The sequence below is a fragment of the Macrobrachium nipponense genome, chromosome 4 (assembly GCF_015104395.2).
Source record: "Macrobrachium nipponense isolate FS-2020 chromosome 4, ASM1510439v2, whole genome shotgun sequence".
NCBI classification, from domain to species: Eukaryota; Metazoa; Arthropoda; class Malacostraca; order Decapoda; family Palaemonidae; genus Macrobrachium; species Macrobrachium nipponense.
Genome location: NC_061100.1, coordinates 48,324,616 through 48,344,335, shown reverse-complemented (window position 1 = coordinate 48,344,335; position 19,720 = coordinate 48,324,616). Strand labels below are relative to the sequence as shown.

Genomic DNA, 19,720 nt, shown 5'->3' with positions numbered 1-19,720 from the left:
GCCGTTCAAGACGTTTGCCAAATATTTATTTTATAATGGGAAGGGGAAAAAGACTTAATGGGTTGCTGACAGAAGGCAACAGGTAAACTAATGCCCGCAGTGAAAAGGGGATGTGACAGAGACCGTCCCTAATATTGATCTAACGAGTGTGGCAGTTAAGCCAAACAGAGTTCCCCCTCTCATGTCTGAAGGAGGAAAAGGGGAAAAGAAAACGGATTTGGGCTCTCAAGAAATAAATAACGTTTCGGCAAAGAAGAATGGGGTTGGAAATTCCCTTGTCACCTGGTGCTTTTCGAGTACTTACGTAGATTCGGTTCTGTTCCTTCCTTTACTTTTTCTTATTTTTCTCTAAAAAATTCCCACGGCGTTATCTTTCAACTGAAATCTTGATGCTGTTTTCTCTTCTTTCCTTTTCATGTACACACACACATAACTAGACCACACCGCGAAAAATATGGAAGCATAAATATGTTAAAAAAGGCATTCAGTTTCGCCAAGGAGGGAAGTGATGGCGTGGTTGCCGATAAAGCCAACCTCTGCTCTCGGAATAAGAACATCATTAAGTGAGGTATGAGTATGGGAAAGCGGGCGCATTCTGCGTTACAGGTGAGATAACACTCGCTGTAGAGATGGACGCTTCTTGGACGCTGCTGTAAATAAAAACCAAGTTCCCTTTCCTCAAAGATGTTCCACAGTCTTTCTCTCATCAAAAAGGAAGACCATGTCTAAAAGCTGGGACTCCAGGAGTCCTGACACGCCGAAATTGCGCAAAAACACGGAAATATACTTCGAACCCATATCACAATCATGTCTGGCAGCTAATAAAAGGAGTACTTATTTTCAGTAATCACTCCACGTGAAATCTGTGAATGATCTAACACATGAAATCCCAGATTGCAATAATGTTAACGATGATGTGTTCATCTTTACAAGATAATTAAGCTATACTATTCAGCTTTAATCTCAAACTAGAATATTAAGTTTACATGTTCAACTTAATTTTACGTTCCAAAACAATTTCTTTTATTTTTTACAGTTTTGTCTTACCTTATATCCCACCTTCATTACGTAACCTCAATAAACGTTATTCCCCAGAAGTCAAGCTTGTGGTCGCTCGGTTCCTGAGAGGACAAAATATGCTTCCCAGTTACAGGAACTATCTCTATAAATAAAGAGAAATCTTCACGACATCCTCAAAGAGTTTTAGATAAGCCAGCATTAAGTACAACAATTCTCAGTCGTCAACACCGGAAGAATGACCAGGGGCGCGTGGAAAACTACCTGGACGCTCATGTAAAAGGAAGATGAACGTTCATTATAAGATACATTTTGCTCTTCACAAACACGACATGCAGTTATTTGGCAACATCAAAGTGTGGAAATTGCTTCCCAAAAGAACAATGAAAAAGGCCAGTCCATTTATACGTACTTTAAAACACATGCACCTTGTTTGAGGAGGTCATACATCCGTTGACATGTCAAGTGTCATTTGAACTTGACATAATCTTAGCAGTGACGCTAAAACTTTTAGAAACAGTGGAGGTGTCTCGTCACGAAGTTGCATACGAATACAAGACAACGAGAGAGATATTTTCTACAGCGCCAGCAGGCATCAGCCCCCTCCCCCACCTCGCTCTTCTCGTTACTAAACACTTCTAAAGGGGTCGCCTCACCAAGTTAAGGGATATCTACCACAAAGGAGTCCTTCCCCTCTGTGCCAAAAGAAACTGAGAAGGCAGGTCGGGAAGGAGGGTCTTTCTCCCCTGTTTAAACAAAGAAGAGAAAAAAGGGGGTCTTGAGATTGCCTACTTTGGTATCAGAACGAAAATAGCATTACGACCTGGGAACGTTGTTATGTCTATGCCAGCGACGCCAAGCATTTGCGGTCGGCATATTGATGTTTATCTTGAGCTTCCTACCACATACTACGTACATCTGTCTGCGAGCGCGTGGTTTGTGGCACCAACAAAATGGGAGAATATTTATAAACCTTGACTTCCTTCAAACAGAAGCAAAGATTCCGAGCTCTAACCATCGGAAACACGGGCGTTTCATCGAGTACAACATGCCGGGGATCCCCCCTAAAGGAGGAAAAAATCCGAGTGATCATTAACTGAATATTTCACTTGATTAGCAATGAACGATTTAGTTCAGAGACAACATGTAGTTTAAAAATTTTATTTTCTTACGTTTTAAGTTACTCTCTATATTGACATTACAAAGACTCACTCTTAAATAATTCAGAACATGGATTTCATCCTTGATCACAGAATCTGAAGCCTTCATATCAGTATCCAAAGAAAAATGTCATTTCCACAAAAAGGAGATAAATGATGAAAGACACGAAAAAGCAACAAGAGGTTTTTTACCCTTCCTTGCCCGCCCTCAAAGTTCTTCTGGTTTCGTGACGTCGCTTCTTTTGTCTTCGCTCTAAATCCACACAATACTACTTCGTCTTTTAACGAAACCTTCAACTTTCATCTCTTCTGTCCTGTCCTGACATTCCTTAAGCACGACGTCATGTTGTCTGCGTTGATAAGGACCATGTTCACTCTAATTTTGTTTGCGCATGTACCACACACACTGTGCGTGTATATGCACATATACCTATACGTATAATGTATAGGTATATATATATATATATATATATATATATATATATATATATACATATATATAATTTAGTGTGTGTATATTTATCTTTATCACCACGCCTATATTTTTTTCCATTTTCATGCTTTACTTTTTATACTATAACTGGCCGCGATATAAGTATATCCTGCATGATTTTCGCTACTGAAACCAACGACAGAGAAATACAAGGGCAACGCAACAATGAGAAGGCCACAGCAGTCAGGAAACAAGTTTTTTCTGAGAATATAAAAGAGCAAGTGATGTCATCAGTTTTAATCAGTCTACAAATTTCTATCCATACAAATTTTCTTCTCTGTCAAATCCTTCATTTGTCTCCTATCAATGACGTCTGCTTCACAGTCCCCCTAGGAGCAGCAATGGGTGACAATGAGGCCCTGCAGGCACTGAAGTGCGCCTTTCGAAGCTCACAGTCTGGTATGAGCTTAGTAGGTCTAGGGTATGAGTGACAAAGAAGCGCCAGAGACACAGCAGTGAGTGAGTCAGGCCTCTTTTCACACATGCGAGCTGGGACATTGCCGTCTAGATAGTATCCAGGCTGGGACATCCTTTCGAATTTTGGCAGTCTTTGTCCTGTCTACTCCATTCGCCTGCCTGCACGCGAAACCACCGACTGACTAATAATTCATCTGGTTTCTCAGCCAAGTTCTCGTTACTCTCACGTTTCCCTAAATTATTATTGTTACGTACCTTTGTTCTCGAGTTGCCAAAACCTGTTTCCAACGATTTTTACTTTTTTAACAACTCGACGAATCTTACACTGTGGGCGTTATCTGAAATTCATATTCTTGTGCCCAGAAATCTGAAACTATTATTGTAGGACTGCTATGATGATTTTGTTACTTTTGCCGTTGACAAAGAACTAATCTTCTTTAACATCATCTTTTAGAATACACCAAACAGTGCTTGTGTGTTTTGGTTCATTAATTCATATACAAAATACAGTACCCTGAAATAGCAATTTGCTAATTTACAGAAAACTGTATGCTTTTTACAACAAATTATTGGTTTATAACAAGTTAATATCGTTATTTCTTAGTTTAAGACAAATTCTAAAGCTTTAATTATCTCAGAAATCATTTTTTTTTTACAGAAAACTAGACCTTTCTTGAAACGCAACGCTCAAAATTTCCACATACACTCATAGTCAGGCAACTAGTCCACGTCTGCTGGGCGTGGCGTACTTTTATGGTTGGCCAGGAATAGTATCCCAGCAGAAACGAAGTGTCACTGAAAGAAGCCCAACCAATTGAGTACTAAGGAAATTTAAAACATTCAAAATAACTGCTTAAGTCCTGTTCTCCATAAAAGACGAGATAAGAAGAGATGAAGTACAGAGAAGCCAATAAAGATGTGGCAGAAAGGTCACTAGAGAATGAAAAGGGAAACACGGAGGATAGATCACCTCTCCACCCCCTTCTCCCTTACCACATCCATGAATAATAAGTGAACTGTTTAAAGGTCATCTGGACCCAATTCGTGCACTTTTCGTCAAGTTCCCCTCTAATACACTAAAGAGCACTTAAAAGCTTCTTTCCCTGCTTTCCTCTAAACAAGGAAAAACAAAAGAACTGCTTTGTGTTCGTCCGTCATTGTAAAATTCTAAAAGGCCAGTTCTTTTTGCACAAATCCATCAGGCTGCAAAGAATTGCATATTTTGCTTCGTAGCCGACGTCTACAATGATAACGATTATCGAACCGAATTCGTCATCGACTGACTGACTAATGACTCGAAGTTAGTACTCGATGAAGCCCACAATCGCAGAGAATAATAATAAAGTAAATTATTAAATAGTTTCCCTCGGCAGGAGACGTGTAAGCACTCCATTGCGTGTACCGAGTACACTAAGTAGAGAGGAACGCAACAGATGGCCAAATTGCGTTCCTCACACCAAGCAAGGGTTCCGTTCTGTCTAGCCATGTCTAGCACGAACTCATTTAATATTTTCGTTTTCTGATCGATGAGACGAGACCCACACTGCCGCTTAGACATTATGGATGTTGACGAGATGAGTCATCAAATGCGAACACAGAAAATGTGGCGTCAAGCGTGAGTGGGTAGTGAGTGCCACGGCGTCTGCCATCTGTCGATTGTTACTTCTGCTTTTGCCACCAATCCTCCTCCTCCTCCTCCTCACCTCCTGCCTCCCCAGCCCCACCCTTCACCCACCACGCCCAGTTTTCCTCTTCCTTTGCCTATTTCACGACCCAACACCTCCCTGCTAAACGATGTTCAGGTTGTAAAATGACTCCCTAGTACTCTTAGCGTTACTCCCACGGTTTATTGATTGAGAGTACTTGCAACTGCCTGCCGTTTATTCTCTTTGTTCGTCTGATAAGCAGTTTTCTATAACGCATGCATTTCACAAACACACACACACACACACACACACACACATATATATATAATATATATATCTATATATATATATATATATATATATATATATATATGTGTGTGTGTGTGTGTGTACATATATATCTATTACATGTATTTAAGTACCCTTAAAGAATTTGTGCATTCACTTGTAACTAACATGAAACACATGTAACCCTGATGAATGCGAGTACCTAAAGTTCTCCATAGTATACATAGTATACAGAGCGGACAATTGCTGTAGAGAAGAATGTTTATATATAAAACAAATTAGTCAAATTTCCTGGTAGACTAAGATGGAAATATATGTCACTTGTTCTTATGAAACGTTCTTCCAGTTTTCTCAGTGAAAAGAAAACTGCTAATTTGAAATAGGAATTATTTTTTCCCATGACGAATTCTTCTTACCAGCCAACCATATTTCAAATGGAGGCAAATCCTCGAGTTCTGATGAAATTATCAACAAGAAAACACTATCTTGAATTCCAGCTACAAAATTATTAAAATAAAACAATATCAATCTTGTTCGCACACCTCAAGACAGAGCCACGTCCTTGATAAAAAGATCTCGTCATTTCAGTAATAAGGTTCCTTCGGTGAAGCCTAGGACGAAGACAACAATGATGTCTTGACAAAAGCCACTTGAAAATAATGATGGTAATATAAAGGTGATGATGCTAAAGAAGACTACTTTTAGAAATTCTCAAGAACGTGGACTACTAACTACTATGTGGCTTTCATGTTATTTTTCTTTTGCTCTAAGCCGATCATTATTATTCTCTGCTCATCCTTCCTATTTTTGACCAAGAGCAGTTTTCTTACATTTGTTTTACTCATAAAACTAAACTTTCTTTTCCCCCGAGAGGCGCATCAAGTGACTGACTTGAGTCTATCCTCGTGGCGACCGCAACAGCCTTCTTCCCAGCTAACCCCGAGTGGGTCAAGGAAGTCATTATTCTATCGTAATCCTAAACGAACCTGACAGACATTATTGGTGCAAGAGACCAGTCAATATTGATCGCGTCAGTACTGTAGTCTGTAGAATGACGTAGGTCATTTGCAGAGAGAGAGAGAGAGAGAGAGAGAGAGAGAGAGAGAGAGAGAGAGAGAGAGAGAATGTTACAATAGGTCCTACAACACCGGGTGTGGTGGGTCCCTATTCATGTGCGGCAGTCTCCAACGCCAAGGGAAGGCCCGCATGAGCATTTTTGGTCACAATTGCTGTACCTCCTGGGTGCTTGGGTGTCCTCGAGGCTGATGTCGACCCTTACCTAGGGGGACTGAGAACATCACTGGCACGTCATCAAGAAGTGTATTCAAAGACGAAACGCTACTCCTCGAGGTTCTTATCTTCATTAGCCTAGGTAGCATGAAAAATAAAGCTGCACAGACTATTGCAAAACAAAAAATATCAATGAGTGAATTTTGAAATATCCCCAAAATTCGAATGCATAGAGCTGATTTGACGATGTTCGTAAAAAAAAAAAAAAAAAAAAAAAAAAAAAAAAAAAAAATCTGTTCAACATGCTGCAATCCTTGCTCGAGACTTTAGTTTTGACAAATCACTTCATGAAGTCATATTCCATCACCCCCAGAAATATTTCTAGTTTCACAAATACCATATAGAGTATAAACACTTTACAAATTCTAGTAAAATTGGCTGTTTCATTTACTCTTTCATTTGTCACTTTCAAACTGCATTATTCCTTTGAAATTACAGTTTTGCTTGCAAAAGACATTGAGCTAATAGCCCTTCTCATCTCAATATTACAGAGGGAATGCATCAGCGTCCACATCGGCCAAGCCGGTGTCCAGATGGGCAATGCCTGCTGGGAGCTCTACTGTCTGGAGCATGGAATCCAGCCTGATGGCCACTTGGGTAAGTTATATAGGAAAAAAGGTCTACTGTCAGACTTTTATCTTAAGCTTGGTCACTATTCTTGTTGCTTTTGGAAAGCAGATGCTGATTTTGGTCATTAATCTTACCGAGGTAAGATAAAAAGTTCCAGCCGGATCCCCAAAGCTAATCTTGTAAACGAACAAATTATAATTACTCACTACCCGAGGGTGAGGTGGGAAAACAGGAAGATATCAGAATAAATCAAAACCATTGAAGGATCTTCTTAAAATGACCTCCAATGCTGTTTTATAAGACACAGTCAACGCCTTCCATATTTGTATAACAAAAATAAATATGTTTCACTTTGCTTCAAAACAGCGGAGGACGCTCAGCATGAGGAAAACATGTATACGACATTCTTCCAAGAAACAGGACGAGGCAAATATGTTCCAAGAGCAATCTACGTCGACCTGGAACCCACTGTTGTCGGTTAGCATTGTTTCCTCTTAACTCTGTCAAAAACATATTTCTTTGAATGATCTTATTTTCGAACCATTCTTGTCATAAAACTGAATACAATGAAAGAACAACAAAGTGCTATTCCTGTGACCAGGAGCACTTCATGCTGCTACTATTTGTATTTCCGTACATTTAATATCTAAATCTTCTGCAGATACTGTGAGAACGGGACCTTACAGGCAACTGTTCCATCCAGAACAGCTGATCAATGGCAAGGAAGATGCTGCTAACAATTACGCCAGAGGACATTACACGATTGGCAAGGAGCAAGTCGATCTTGTTCTGGACAAGATGCGCAAGATGGCTGATGCTTGCTCAGGACTTCAGGTACGTAACAAAACTATGAATTCCTACACTTCAATCATATTTGTGTTGAACCTGATCTGTATTAGAAAACTTAGATTTAATTTTAGTTTCTCTCTGATTTACATTAATGTCATACATGACATAAGGCTCTAGGGAAACAAAAGTAATATAAAAATCATGTAGAAGAATGGTATGAATCTGATAATCAAATGTTAACTATCAACTTCAGGGCTTCCTCGTCTTCCACTCCTTTGGTGGAGGTACTGGCTCAGGCTTCACCTCTCTCCTGATGGAGAGGCTGTCTGTGGACTATGGAAAGAAGAGCAAACTCCAGTTTACTGTCTATCCAGCACCTCAGGTACGCTTACGAATCACACATGTATATTTCCCAATTTCCAAAGACTGTGCTCGTTAAATGCAAATACTCATATTCTGAAATAACAAGTTAAGTTCTGAGAAAAAAAACCAAGTGATTACAGAACTGAGATTACAAGACTAGTGCATAGTAATGCTCCAAATAAGAGTATTAACCATCTTGATTCTCATTTAGATGAAATAATTATGAAGACACTTGAATCTTCACATGACTTCAGTCCTATTCAGAACGACACTAATTAAGTACATCAATCACTGAAAAAAAAATCTTTGGCGTGGAGCATGAATTAGTATCATTTATCCTAAGTCGTCAGAGTGTGATACTCCTATACCACGGACAACTCGACAATATTTTGTAAATTCTAATATCTCCATTCATACTAAATTATTGGAATGAGAGGTGATGTGTGTTGCTTATGATATCCTAATAAATCTTTTAATGTTTCAGATATGTACTGCTGTGGTAGAGCCTTACAATTCTATCCTCACCACACACACTACCCTTGAGCATTCCGACTGTGCCTTTATGGTAGACAATGAAGCCATTTACGACATTTGCCGTAGGAACTTGGGCATCGAGAGGCCTTCTTATGAAAACCTGAATCGTCTGATAGGACAGATTGTGTCTTCCATTACAGCATCTCTTAGGTTAGTAGAAACACTCTTACTGGAGGCCTGCATGTGTTTGTTGTATTTTACATACTCAATTAAAGAAGGGAATTTTATATAGCTTGACTCCTCAAATTACTAGGATTCCAAACCACTGTGATTTGAAAAAGAACAACACCAAATTCGTTTTGCTTCTTTTACATCTTAAAAATATCAAGTCTCCTATCCCGACCAAGGTGGTTCCTACAAACAATTTACTCCTGATTACCTAGATAACTCCAACTTCAACATCATTTGAGCACTGTAGCAGGTCTGTGCATAAAAATCTAGAATAAGTTCTTTAACTGTTGCAAATGAATTGGAATATCAGATCATTCACTAATGTTGCCCAGTAATGAGTGTCTAAACAAAAGCACGTCCCATTGAAGTGTAAAACCATCTCAAGGTCACTCACATGAATTTCTGAGAAGATACTTTGAAGGGATGGGACTCATAGACCACGGAAATCACTAGGTTTTGTTAAAGAATGGTTTAATGGGTCAGCTACGAGAAATTCCTAAGCAAACCTCGCAAAATGTGATCTCAGTCTCTGGTGTTTTATCAAGACTTTCTGTTGTTTCCCTAACAGGTTCGATGGAGCTTTGAACGTAGACTTGACAGAGTTCCAGACCAACTTGGTGCCTTACCCAAGAATTCACTTCCCTCTTGTTACTTATGCCCCAGTTCTCAGTGTTGAGAAGGTTCGTGTATCTGACATCTGTTTAGTGTGCATGTTATAAGTTTTCAAATCTCGAGAATTTAAGATACAGGAAGAGTGAACTTCATATCAATTATATATCTACACATGATTAATCAAATTAAATGTGACAACATTGAACTCGTAAAAAAATTATTTTAATTTTCAATATGTTACAATTTGCCAGTTGAGATACCTAGTACAAATCAGTACAGTAGCCTTACCTAAAAACAATGCATCTATCATTTCAGGTCTTGAAAATAAAGTGCATAATTACTTCGTTAAAAGATTTGTCAATGAGTTATTGAAAAAGAAAACCGGAAATGCGCTTTAAATTAACTGTAGACTAAAACCACAGAATTATGACAAATATTCTTGATATTCTTATCTAAGGGCAATCATACCTAAGGATTAAACATCAGAATGCTAAACACAAATTAAAGAGTACATTGAAAAAATCATTAAATTATTTTTTACAATATCCCTGACAGTTATTACATAAAAGTATAAAGGAGTTCCACCACAAACTTCACACAGTTATGGCCATAATTTATTTTTATGTTTTCATTGGTTTCTGATAGAGTAAAAGACCTCAATTCAGCTGATGTTGAAATTTTTCTCATTCCTCAGGCTTACCATGAGCAACTTTCTGTGGCAGAGATTACCAACGCTTGCTTTGAGCCAGCCAACCAGATGGTGAAATGCGACCCAAGAAGAGGTAAAGATGAAAACAGAAAGAAACAGCAAAACAAGTATATATAAACAAAAAGAGAAAGAAAAGATTATTCATTTAGAATTGGACAAACAATTATCGTGGATATACGCTACCAGTTTTTCTATACATAAATCTAACTCTTCTTTAAAAGAAGAAATATGTGGAATAATCCAAACTCATGAAACGACCAAAGAACTTCCTGCCATTGTAATCAAAATATGCTTATTTTCTCAGGCAAATACATGGCTTGCTGTCTGCTGTACCGAGGAGACGTTGTGCCGAAGGATGTCAACTCAGCCATTGCTGCCATCAAAACCAAGCGCCAGATTCAGTTCGTGGATTGGTGTCCCACAGGATTCAAGGTAAAGCATCAAGAATGTACAGAGATAAACATAATATTGAACTAAGGACAAAGGCCAAGCACTCGGACCTATGAGGTCATTCAATACCGAAACAGAAACTGACAGTAAAAATGGACTGAAAGGTGTAACGGGAGGAAAGCCTCTCAGCTGCACTATGAAACAACTGTTGGATAGGGTGGAAAGTAAGAAGGGAGAAAATAACGAACAGAGGTACAGTATAAGAAATGAAAGAGGTTGCAGCTAGGGGCCGGAGGGATGCTGCAAAGTAATGCCTAAAGTGCACTGCAAGAGGTTCACTGGCGGTACTACCCCTCTACGGGGAAAGAGGACCAAAAGTGCAACGAGTTAAGTTGGAGAACACCTTCCCAAGGTCACACGACTCATGTTAGACGCTGTTCAGTTTTGTCGGACAATACAGTCCTTCACAGTTGGTGAAACAATAGGATCAGAGAAATATTTTGATTCGTCATAATGAAATAAAAAAAATCCATGACTCAATGTTTCGCTGAGAAGCGGAGTTATTAAAGTGAACAAAGGAAGAAGAAAAATTCGCAGAGTTCAATATCTTCAATCCTCATTCAGACTTAAGATACTATTCAGTTTTAATTTGTTTACAAAATAACACATAGCTACTCGTATAATTAAGCATGTGACATATCTGTAAACTTTGTGTTAAAGATTGACTGCATAAAAGAAACTAAACTGTTCAAGTTTTCCATCATACTTAAAAGGGAGTCTGTTCTAACTTGCTTGTAGGTGTCAACATTTCTCATAGAATACCTCATTCGCAGGTTGGCATCAACTACCAGGCTCCTACCGTGATCCCTAACGGAGACATGGCTCCTACTCAGAGGGCTGTGTGTATGATTTCCAACACGACCGCCATTGCAGAGGCATGGGCCAGACTTAACCACAAATTCGACCTCATGTACTCCAAGAGAGCTTTCGTCCACTGGTAAGTGGCTGCCACTTTAAACTGGATTCTTACAATTCAAAACTTGCTATTCTTTTAGGTTTCGACCTTATGGGCAATCTACAGCTTATTGTCGTGTAGTCATTCTCATATTCATTTGTTTTTAGTTTTCATCTCCGTTAAAAGTCAGAACAGAGGTTGGTGCCCGATATACCGTAAATTGGTTATTAAAAAAATATGTGACACAAATATTTTTTGAAGCTAATTTGTATGAAGTTACAAGTCCAAAAACGATTAATAATATTAGACCTTAATACCAAGATTTACACCCATTGGTCTTACCGTCACACTCTATAATTAATTTATTAATCTCTGAATACAGTTGAACTCGCTGATAGCATTAGCCATTATTAGTTATCATTCCCAAAAGTCATCATCTCTACAACTTGAATGAGCCACAAACACGATGCATTCATTCTTCCCAACCGAACAGGTACGTGGGAGAGGGTATGGAGGAAGGAGAGTTCGCCGAGGCCCGAGAAGATCTGGCGGCACTGGAGCACGACTACGAAGAAGTCGCCCGGGACTCCAACCAAGATGAGGAAGAAGACAACGAGTATTAATCAAGAAGTCGAGACGAAGGAGAACGTTGGGGCCCCCAGTTGTTTGGAAGGAGACAGAGAGAAGGGGAGCAGGAATGGAGAGAGAGACGTGTTATGCAATACTACTCCAACTTTGACTTTTTCTTGTATTATTAGTCTTAATACACAAAGAAGATAAACTAGTCCTGCTTCTGGCTGGGGGAATCGAAGTTTATAAACATATCTTGCACATGTTGAGTTCTGTGTGCATGAATGAGAGAGAGAGAGAGAGAGAGAGAGAGAGAGAGAGAGAGAGAGAGAGAGAGAGAGAGAGAGAGAGAGAGAGAGAGAGAGAGAGAGGCATCAATACTGAAGAGACAATAGGGACCATGGGTAGTGAATTACGGTATAACTTGACACCTTTTTGAATAAGCAAATCGACATTTTCATCACAATGCAAGATCTTTGAAACGTGACTCGTCAGTGAAATCTCTTTACTTATATTTATTCATTTATTGAATGCTGACAGGGTAGTAGATGCTAAACCAGACTGAACCAGAGAAATGGAATAAAACAATCCAAGACTGACGATATAAATGACAATTCTCTGAAGAAACAGATCCAGAACAACCTTTCATGAAGGAGAACACTACTGACTCAAAAAAAAAAAAAAAAAAACCTCACTGACACATACTGGCACCTATTAAATAGTATTTTATGAATTGCTGTTACATTCTCCTAACTTACAAAATATACTTTTCTTCATGACCTTAGATAAGGACACTATAGAGTTAACTAATTTTTCAAACTTATGAGAATGAGCTAAGTGACTCGTGGGAACCATTGTCTTTGAGTTCGATGGAATTTTCCACACTGGATTGTCCTTCTAAGCCTTAAAGCAGGGACGGCACAGCATGGATAAGCCTTGAAGGATTAATGACAGATTCCTCATACCCGTTAGAAAGACATTTCAATGCTCAACTAACGCAATAGGTTAAAAAAAAAAAAAATAAGCAAGCGATCTCATTGAATAGGATCGCTTTCTTAATAAGTGTATAAATTTCAAATTCAAATGGTCATTCGCATTATTGACGTAATGTTAGGTGGTACTTGTGATAAATCTGATGATCAGTGGTACTGGTCATGTAGTAGATGCCCAACTGCTGTTCATTAAACACACCTTTGTGTTACTCAAATCAACAAATACAGTTCTCTCTTGAGTTAATACTACTGTTCCCTTTAACATATCAAGCAAAACCTTTTTTCATAATCTAGCTTTAATTATAATGATAACTTAGATTCCTATGAATTCAAAAAGGTGCTCTCTTGGAATTTTACCGACCATTTCTTCTTAATGTTAGGTAATATTTCTACTTTTTTATATGCAGTCAAGAAATAAATGGAAATACTGAATTTCTACTTTCAATACCCTTCCCACATGGAGCAACTCAGGAGTGCCACACCAGGAGGCACCCACTTACTAATAAGGAGTCGATATTCTTTTTATTTACAATGCTCCTGTATTTTCTCTGTGGCATTCTGGGCATTGCTAACCATCACCACTATAGTTAGTTAGTTATTTTATTGACAAAAAATATACAATATTAGTACAAATATGTCCACAAAGACATAATACAAAATAAACTAAGTGGACAGTCATCTCTTCTGTTCTTGCAAGTAGTACATGGCTTACAAAGAAAAATACAACATCAAGCGCAAATAATATAAGCCTATAAGACTATAAAAAGCGAAAAAATGGAACTCACTACTGAGAAAAAACGTCGTCACATCACTATCCAGTATCAAGGAAAGGTTTATCTGAAGAAAAACATAAAACAGAGGACAAAGCCGCACATTATTTATAAATATGAAGAACTTCATAAACATATGTACCCAAATCAACAATATTATAATTTTCATTTAATAAAGTACAGAGACTCACAACTTAAGTTTGGATAGTTATGCCTACATGGCATTGACAGAGGACAATTGATCAGAACAGACTCGTCCTGGATAGAGTTATTATCACAAGTACTAAACACTCTTCATTCTGGAGGAGTTCAGCTCCACCTACCTGTTTCTATACGACGGTTATGGGACATGAGTCGTAAACTACTGAAAGCTAGTTTATCAGTATATAATTTATGTATTACTAAGTTGGGATTCAGTTTCTTTCTGTAAGTCACATATTTTGTTGCTGAAACTGTCTATTTCTAATTGATAATATGATATCAACTAGTGGATCAATCTGATCATTAAAGGCTAGGAAATCTTGAATATATCTATACCCAGGGGAGTCTGCACCCCTACACATTGCATATACATATGCCGAAGTCCCTGCACATAGCTTTACATCCTTACCCCACTTCTTTTGATTTCATTATTATTATTATTTGTTTAAGCAGCCATTTCCGACTAAGTCCAATCGGCTGCTTCTTTTGATATCAAGACGATAGTTGTCCCCCTTTCCTCACGTGCACACACGCTCACTCTCTTTTTACGGGCTGCCCTTTGAGCAAGAGCCCGTGCTGGCATAAGGTCAGCTTAATCCAAAATAAAAGCAACAAAGCTCCCTCTCTCTTTCTCAATGAGCTCGTGAATGTGCGCACATCATTCCCTTGCGACTAAATCTCCGCTATGCACAATCCTCCTAGCTTCTTTTTTCCTACAAACAAAACTGACTTGGAAATCCTACGTTTCTATAACAGCGAGTGGTCACAGCGTGAACACCCTTTACATCTGTGGCATTATATATACCGTCACCGAACACAACGGTCATGAAGCGTTCCGTTTTACTGTTCCAAAATCGTTCCTGGAAAATTCTACCTCTTCATTGTTGCTGTGGACACTCATATGCGACTTTGTCAAAGATTTATCAGTGATTTGAACGGTTGTCATGGTCAATTCCGTCGGAAGAAGCCGTTTTGGTGCCGTGGCGCATAAAAAGAAATAAAATAGAAGGTATGACATCCCAAACGGAAAAAAGTTTCACATAGCATAACCACAGGAATTCACGATATCTCATCAGAAATCATTCTAAAATACAAATTCAGTGTCCTCAGAAATTTGAGTAAAACAAGGAAGGAGCAACGATTGGGAAATGATTCTTTTCAAGTTGGGGCAGAAAAAAAAGAACAATAAATACAGGAATAAATCCAAAAGTATATCTTCCAGATTCTAACCGGTGCTAGGGAGTCCTAGGGAGCTGTGGCTTGGGAAGAGAAGGGGCCATAACTACGCCTAAATGTTTAAATTTAACATCGTCATCGGTAATCACGTAAAGCCCGCCACTAACGTTCAGTTATGCCTGCGCAGTGATAACTGCACAGTTGGACTGTGCAGTTATAACTGACCGTTAGTGTGGACAACCTGCACAGTTTTTCTGGCCTGCGCAGGCGGCCTGGGCAAATAACTCATCTTAATCGATGAACCTCAGGCCAAACGGCTGTGCATGCGCGTTGCAACGTTTATGTGGTGGGGGCAACTTTTTTGGCTCAGTTCGACAACATGTACCGATCAAAAACACTGCGTTGGCTTTTATCGAATTGAAAAGTGTTTATACCTAAATAGATGATAATATATATTGGACTGACTTGTGTTTTTAATAATTGATACGGATGCCAAATAAAATATATTTATCATTTTTCCACAGGAAAAACAATTGTGCATCATGAAGGCTGAAAATGGCAGCATCATTCCTGAAAGTCTTGTAGATTTCATTGAAACCTTCTATATGAATGAGATTTTGCTTTGGCAAGTAATATGCCAAAGACTATCGTAACAGATTAAACCTATGTATGTTTATTCGTGGTTATAAACCATATATGCAAGTCAGGTTTTCAGTAAGAATAAATATTTATTATGACAAAATAATGTCAAACAAGACTAGGCCTATATGCGTCCTTTCATGATTATGCACAGTTATAGCTGGACGTTAGTGGCGGGCTTTAGAAAAGGCAGAGAACAAGGCTCCAGGAAGGAGAGAGGTCAAAAGAACGCTCCTACAGGCACAAGGCAGAAATTTAGATGGAAGAAGTTGCAGAACCTGACGAAGAGGATGGCTGACACAAGGGCTGAGATTTTGTTTGTTTGTTTGTTTGCATGGTGTTTTTACGTTGCATGGAACCAGTGGTTATTCAGCAACGGGACCAACGGCTTTACGTGACTTCCGGACTACGTCAAGAGTGAACTTCTATCACCAAAGATACACATCTCTAAACCCTCAGTGGAATGCCGGAGATTCGAACTCGCGGCAACCGAGGTGGCAGGCCAAGACCGTACCGATCATGCTACTGAGGCGCTTACACACAAGGGCTGAGAGAAAGCGGAGAAAGGATGCATGAAGGTCTGCAAGGAGCAGATACAAGGAGACGAGGGCCGAAACGAAGACCGGAAAGGCGCTCACCGTTGGTTTAAACAAAACTCTTCTGCAATGATTTGGCAGCACTACGATAATACCCCAGCAGTGAGCAGTGAGACATCATTGCCGTCAAAAGAGAGAGAGAGAGAGAGAGAGAGAGAGAGAGAGAGAGAGAGAGAGATGACTATTTACATACGAGAACTGAAGAGAAAGGTTTTCCAAATCCTTAAGAATACCACACGAAAGCGCCTTTCAAGAGTCAAGACACACATGGAGGAGGACGAACGAACGAACACACTGTCTCCAAGGAAGGAAGGAGGAAGACTTCGAAATCCAGAAGAGAAGAATCGAAGCTTCCGACAGATTCCCAAACCAACCTTTAGATTCAAGCGTCTTTGACTCATCCTCTCGACAAGAGAGTCTGCCATTAAACAAAAGAAGGGGAAAAAAAAAACAACACATACAAGATATTAAAAATTCTGAATATATATACATTCCGAAATTCTGAATATATATAAACTCAGAGTTGGAACGATAGACGACTTAAGAACTGTTATTGGTTTGGTGAACAAACGCCAATGAGCTGAGGGAAGGCGCTCATTGCTGGTTAAAGAAAACCCCTCTGAAATGATTTGGCCCTGTGATGACACCCCAGCAGTGAGGCATCATTGCCGTCAAACTTGCAAGAGAGAGAGAGAGAGAGAGAGAGAGAGAGAGAGAGAGCTAAGAACAATTTCAGAAGCAGATGGAGGATCCAGGCTACTTCTGCAGGAGAAAGACCGAATACTTTTGGAAGCGTTAAAAAACACTATGAAACAAAGGAAAACAGTAGCAAACTATGGATTTTAATTCACTGTAACACCTCATGAAGTCAATCTTAAAATGAAAACAAATCAGTATTACCCCCTTTTCATGAAATAGAAAAAAATATTGGGCCTATATATGTCAATTCTGAAATGAAATCACACGATTACTAAATTATCTTTCCATGGAACTTCGTTCATTCATAAAATATTCAATAAACATTATGAAAATCCGTGGGGTCAAATTTAAACTCTTAACAAATTCACATGGGAGTATTAATTCAATTTCTTCTAATCTTTCACTGGACGTCTTACTTGACGTTTTGATTTTTTTATGATGTCAGCAAGCCAATTACAGCCTAAGCATCGTGTGTTGACGCCGTGGTTGCTACGGAGGACTGAAGAAAAGGACTGCATCGTTAGTGGCGAAGATTTGTTTAAACAGTCCCACCGTGCAGTTATAACTGTGCAGGCATAACTGAACGTTAGTGGCGAGCTTTATTCATTTGCCTTCTCTAAACAGTGAAGTATCGTACACTGGGCAAATACGTTACCACATCTACTAGGCAGGCCAAGGATAAAAAGTGGTTCTGCAGCTTAAGCTCTTCAGCTACTGAGCACCTATCTAGAATCAACCTAAATGGAATGTTCAACGCAACTTCTAAATGTTCAAGCCCATGAAGGGATTTATAATATCCGTCAATATTTTTTCAGATGGGAAACAGAAAATCAGACTGTTATGCAAGGCTTTCATAATGCTATTATGAGGCCCAAGGTCTATAGATATTCGTGCGACCTACTACTGAAGCAACTAAGTCATCCAGAACGACACAATCGTGTATGCAAGGACGGCGAAAGGACTGTTTGCAAGAATCTGAAATTTCTGTTTTGCAATCCAAAAAAAGAGAAAGATTACACACGGTTACAAATATCGATGGAGTTGCTCATGAAGACAATGTTACCCTTTGTGAAAATAACTGCACAGGTAGCACATGCATGCAAACATTTCTGTTTGTTTTATTTGATCCGTATAATGCTCATTTTGCTCAACATTTCCTGGCCTTTACAGAAGTAGGAACGAAAGAAATGCTCGACTAATTTTAAAATGTGGTTACTGGTCAACCGAATAACTTTAAGGACTACACAAAACGGGAAATTTGACAAGGTTAATACTACTTCTGCGGTGAGGTAGGGAAAGGGAAATGGATTACAAGTTTATGGAGAAAGGACGAGGTCTCCAAACGGGCCCTATTATGGGGAGCCAACTGGGAGCTGGGATTTTATGGAGGAAAACAGATAAGTGAGGTGCACCGCAAGGAATGGCCTAAAATGCAAATCAAAATATGAAGATGTTAGTTTTTTTGTATGGTGTTTTTACGTTGCATGGAACCAGTGGTTATTCACCAACGGGACCAACGGTTTTACGTGACTTCCGAAACACGTCGAGAGTGAACTTCTATCACCAGAAATACACATCTCTGACTCCTCAATGGAATGCCCGAGAATCGAACTTGCGACCACCGAGTTCGATTCTCGGGCATTCCACTGAGATTGCTAAGTGTACTGTTTATGATTTTAATTAGTAAAAATCACGAAACGTATTACGGACAAAGGTATACAAGCCGATTACAGGGATACATCCTAACCTAACTTGATTTACGGTGCCACAACCTTTCCTGGCCAGAATAAGTTTGCCCACTGGACCTTCCCCAAAAACTAAACCTGACCGGGAGGGCCGTGAGTCATTGAGTAATAGTTTTAAATAAAAAAAGTAGGCAATAATTACATATCAGAAAAGCATAAAAAGCTCGTATAAGTAATCGTGAATAGTGCATGAACTACAAGTCACTATCACCTCTCAATGTCCAAGAACTAGAAATGGACCACCACCAAAACAACAGCTGGTAAATAAACACCTTAATTTTCGGTTGCCCCTTATATTCCCAATAAAAAATGGCCATTAATCAACCCTTTATGATTTCCGTTTTGGGACAAAATTAGAGGCTGAAGCTGGACTATAAATGTCACCTTTTGCAGAATTTGTCAAGTCTTGCCTTGAATTTGACTTCTGTCTTTCCAGGTCTGCACAGCCTACCTTAATGGGGTTTAATTTGCAAACTTTCCCCACCAACAGCCACCCAATGTCCATTAAGTTGAATCTAGTAGCCCTACACATAAACATCAGTATTACCCTAACTACAGTTCCTCGCTGGACGAGCGGTTTTCGCGCTCGGCTGCCAATCCGGTGGTCCGAAGTTCGAATCCCAGCTCGGCCAACACGGAATAAGAGGAATTTATTTCTGGTGATAGAAATTAATTTCTCGATATAGGGTGGTTCGGATCCCACAATAAGCTGTAAGTCCCGTTGCTAGGCGACCAATTGGCTCCTAGCCACGTAAAAATATCTAATCCTTCGGGCCAGCCCTAGGAGAGCTGTTAATCAGCTCAGTGATCTGGTAAAACTAAGATATACTTTCTTTTACCCTAACTTCATGCTGAGACAATTCATTAATCTAGAGTAGATATTGCCGACTGTGTAAATGTAAATTAGCCTTGGTTCTTTTCCATAGCC

At 39.2% G+C, this 19,720-nt stretch overlaps 2 protein-coding genes across 4 annotated transcripts in view; one reads left to right on the top strand and one right to left on the bottom strand.

Moving 5' to 3' along the window:
• LOC135210919 (tubulin alpha-8 chain-like) overlaps window positions 1–12,345 on the top strand; it is a 64,136-nt gene extending 51,791 nt beyond the window's left edge. For both annotated transcript variants that reach the window (XM_064243880.1, XM_064243879.1), the window contains 10 exons: window positions 6,803–6,908; window positions 7,248–7,358; window positions 7,543–7,715; window positions 7,924–8,052; window positions 8,518–8,717; window positions 9,307–9,418; window positions 10,045–10,132; window positions 10,364–10,491; window positions 11,283–11,446; window positions 11,898–12,345. In XM_064243880.1, the coding sequence (XP_064099950.1) occupies window positions 6,803–6,908; window positions 7,248–7,358; window positions 7,543–7,715; window positions 7,924–8,052; window positions 8,518–8,717; window positions 9,307–9,418; window positions 10,045–10,132; window positions 10,364–10,491; window positions 11,283–11,446; window positions 11,898–12,027 (1,341 nt within the window). In that variant the 3' untranslated portion in view covers window positions 12,028–12,345. The remainder of the gene's footprint in view (window positions 1–6,802; window positions 6,909–7,247; window positions 7,359–7,542; window positions 7,716–7,923; window positions 8,053–8,517; window positions 8,718–9,306; window positions 9,419–10,044; window positions 10,133–10,363; window positions 10,492–11,282; window positions 11,447–11,897) is intronic.
• The window catches only part of LOC135210920 (uncharacterized), a 304,637-nt gene that overhangs the window by 259,707 nt on the left and 25,210 nt on the right, over window positions 1–19,720 (bottom strand). The window lies entirely within an intron of this gene.